Raw genomic sequence first — 2,965 nt, 5'->3', positions numbered from 1 at the left:
AAATAGTTCCCATTTTGGCCAAGTATCGCCGTTGGTTATTTATTTCGGTCCGTGCCACCATAGTTGTGATTCGTCCAATTAATTCTTTAGGAGATATACCCTGAGTAGGTATGTCCACAGGGTTTTGCGTAGTAGGAATATATTTGTATCCTTGTTTGAACGAATTAATTTCCTTGGCTCAGTTTTTTTGCAAATACATCTTGCTTTCCCCTTCCATACACCCAATGTAAGGTAATTTTTGACTCTGATCAAGGTGGTTAGTGATTGTGTATTTATTCTACAGTGATTTCGTTACAAATTGGCTTAGTCGTGTGGCGATGACATCTAATATTTGACGGTTAATTAGTGCGACTTTGGATTTTGCGAAAACAAGCGCAGTTGATCGTCTGATACTAGATAAATCGCACCACCGTAAGCCTTTTACGAGGCACCTGAGAAGGCGTGTATTTCTACGTTGGTGACGTTGTTCGAGAAATAACGTATGGAGATATTAATGTTGGTGACTTGGTTTAGGTCTTCAGCAAGGGCGCTGTTTTGCTGCTGCCAACTTGGATAAGTACAGTCCAGTTTTACTACGTTTTACGGATTTTATGGTTTTGTGTGATTATCTTCATTGGATTCCTCGTTTATGTTAAGTATTAGTGCAACTTCTTGGTTTGTTGATGTTCGTCTATATATTTGTGTTGCCGTGAATTCTGTCCAAAACGTTTTTCACATGACGCCCATGCTGAAATCGCCACATTGTCCATTACTCATTACCATATGAATAGAAGCAAGTTTTTCCGCGTACCACCTGTTGCAGATAATTGTTTCTGACACTGCTTGATAAATTGCAACTCTGGACATGTCGTCACGAATCGTTTATAACACACTACAGTTACTAAAACTACGCAAGCAACATTTCGCAAATCTAACACACCATGTTATACAAACCACTAAAGATAATTCCATCTGGAGACAACGTTGTCGACGAGCGGGATCGCATATTAGGCACCCAATTACTGTTCACTTGACTATACGTCCGATTTCGGACAACCAAGTTATTGTTGTTCCTAGATTATCTGCATTAGTTCAACTATCTGGGTTTAATACCACTGTACATGAGCCATATGATGCTAATATTATTCCTGTTATTTACAACGTTTTTTCTGCTGAACATTATCGTTATCGTCGCAAATCTGGAAATTTCGGAGTGGACTCTACCAATTTGACCTCTATTGACCTACAGCACACATCCCGATCGAAGTTTATGTCAGAGTTAAAATGTGGATTATTAAATTCTCGTTCAGTTAGGAATAAATCGTGTGCATTAAATGAGATGATCTTATATCATGATTTGGATTATTTATTTCTCACGGAAACATGGCTGAAAGGTGATGTCAGTGACGGACCTGTCGTCGTTGAGTTGACTCCAAGTGGCTTTAAGTGTAGACAGTTTCCTCGTCTTACAGGTGCTGGAGGTGGTATCGCCATCGTTCATAAAACTACCGCAAAAGTAAATACATCGTGCTCGCAAACATTTTCATCGTTTGAGTGGTTAGAGATCACTGTTGATTCAAAACATGGACGTATTAGGTACATTCTCATGTACCGCCCACCTCCCAGTTTTTCTAATAAACTGACATTTAATGGATTTTTATCGGATTTCTCGGATCTTCTAGACATTTACGTTTTGGATACTACACCAATCGTCTACCTTGGAGATTTTAACATTCATTTTAATAAGCCAGACAATCGTGACACCTGCAGATTTCTGGAACTTTTAAAAATGCATGATTTAGTGCAGCTAGTAGACAAACCTACCCATCGTTCTGGTAACATTTTGGATTTAATTATTACCCGTGAGAATATTGTGTTATCATTGGAAGTGAATCAGGCCGCAGCAATCTCTGATCACTATCCCATTTTCTTTAGTTTGTCAAATCATCATGATAATACATCAAATCGTACCAAAATTACTTATCGCTGCTTCAAGAACTTTGATAGGGATAATTTCGCATCTGATCTACTCGAATCTGGGTGTACTAGAACAGTTGACCAGGTAGATTCTACAGCTAAGTTACGTATTTTCAACACTGCTGTATCGGAAACGCTTGACAAACATGCCCCCATGACTGAGAAGACTGTTCACGTTCGTGTGGCCGAGCCGTGGATAAATGTTGATATTTACCACGCCCGCACTGAACGCCGTAAAGCTGAACGGACGTGGCGGCGAACTGGTTTAACTGTCCATCGCCAAATCTACAAATCTAAACGAAATAAAGTTAATGATCTTATTGATGTATCACGTAGGAGTTATTTCGCTGACAAGATCGCGGATTGTAATGGTGACCAAAGAAAACTGTTTTCCATCGTAAATGGTCTTCTAGGCTCGACAAATAATTTGAATGCGTTGCCGATTCACGATAACAAAATAAAATTAGCGAATCGTTTTAGCATGTTTTTCGTGGATAAGATTAAGAAAATCAACCAAGGACTAAATCTAAACCGTTTTAACGAACTGCACAAGTTCTCTGGTGATGAATTGAAATGTTTTGAACCAGCCACGGAGGATGAAATAATTAAAATTATAAAAAAAATCGTCGTCGGTTTCGTGCGATTTGGACTGTTTACCCACTAATATATTAAAAGATGAAAAGATCCTTTCTATCCTGCTTTCACCTATAACAGATATCATAAATGAATCACTTCGCACTGGAAGTGTTCCTGAGAAAATGAAATGTGCGCTGATTAAACCTCTGCTCAAGAAAGCATCGTTGGATTCAAACATGCTGAAAAATTATCGACCGATTTCTAATTTGTCTTTTATATCTAAAGTCCTTGAACGTGTCGTTGCATCCAGAGTGAAACAACATTTAGAGAATTATTCGTTGTATGAAGAGTTTCAATCAGCGTATCGGACCGCACATAGCACTGAAACGGCTCTTTTGCGGGTCGCTAACGATGTACTATGCAGTATTGATAA

At 38.8% G+C, this 2,965-nt stretch overlaps 1 protein-coding gene across 1 annotated transcript; it reads left to right on the top strand.

Moving 5' to 3' along the window:
- The first annotated feature begins 844 nt into the window (after nt 1-844).
- LOC146746093 (uncharacterized) lies at nt 845-2,620 on the top strand. Its single transcript, XM_085498961.1, has one exon. The coding sequence runs from the start codon at nt 845-847 to the stop codon at nt 2,618-2,620; it is 1,776 nt and encodes a 591-aa protein (XP_085355087.1).
- Nucleotides 2,621-2,965: the final 345 nt, after the last annotated feature.

The sequence above is a fragment of the Saccoglossus kowalevskii genome, chromosome 5 (assembly GCF_978046115.1).
Source record: "Saccoglossus kowalevskii chromosome 5, keSacKowa6.1, whole genome shotgun sequence".
NCBI classification, from domain to species: Eukaryota; Metazoa; Hemichordata; class Enteropneusta; family Harrimaniidae; genus Saccoglossus; species Saccoglossus kowalevskii.
The sequence above is the reverse complement of the archived record's forward strand: the minus strand, read 5'-3'. Positions and strand labels throughout refer to the sequence as shown.

Coding starts and splice junctions, on each gene's coding strand:
- LOC146746093 (XM_085498961.1), top strand. CDS start 845: ATGTCGTCACGAATCGTTTATAACACACTACAGTTACTAAAACTACGC.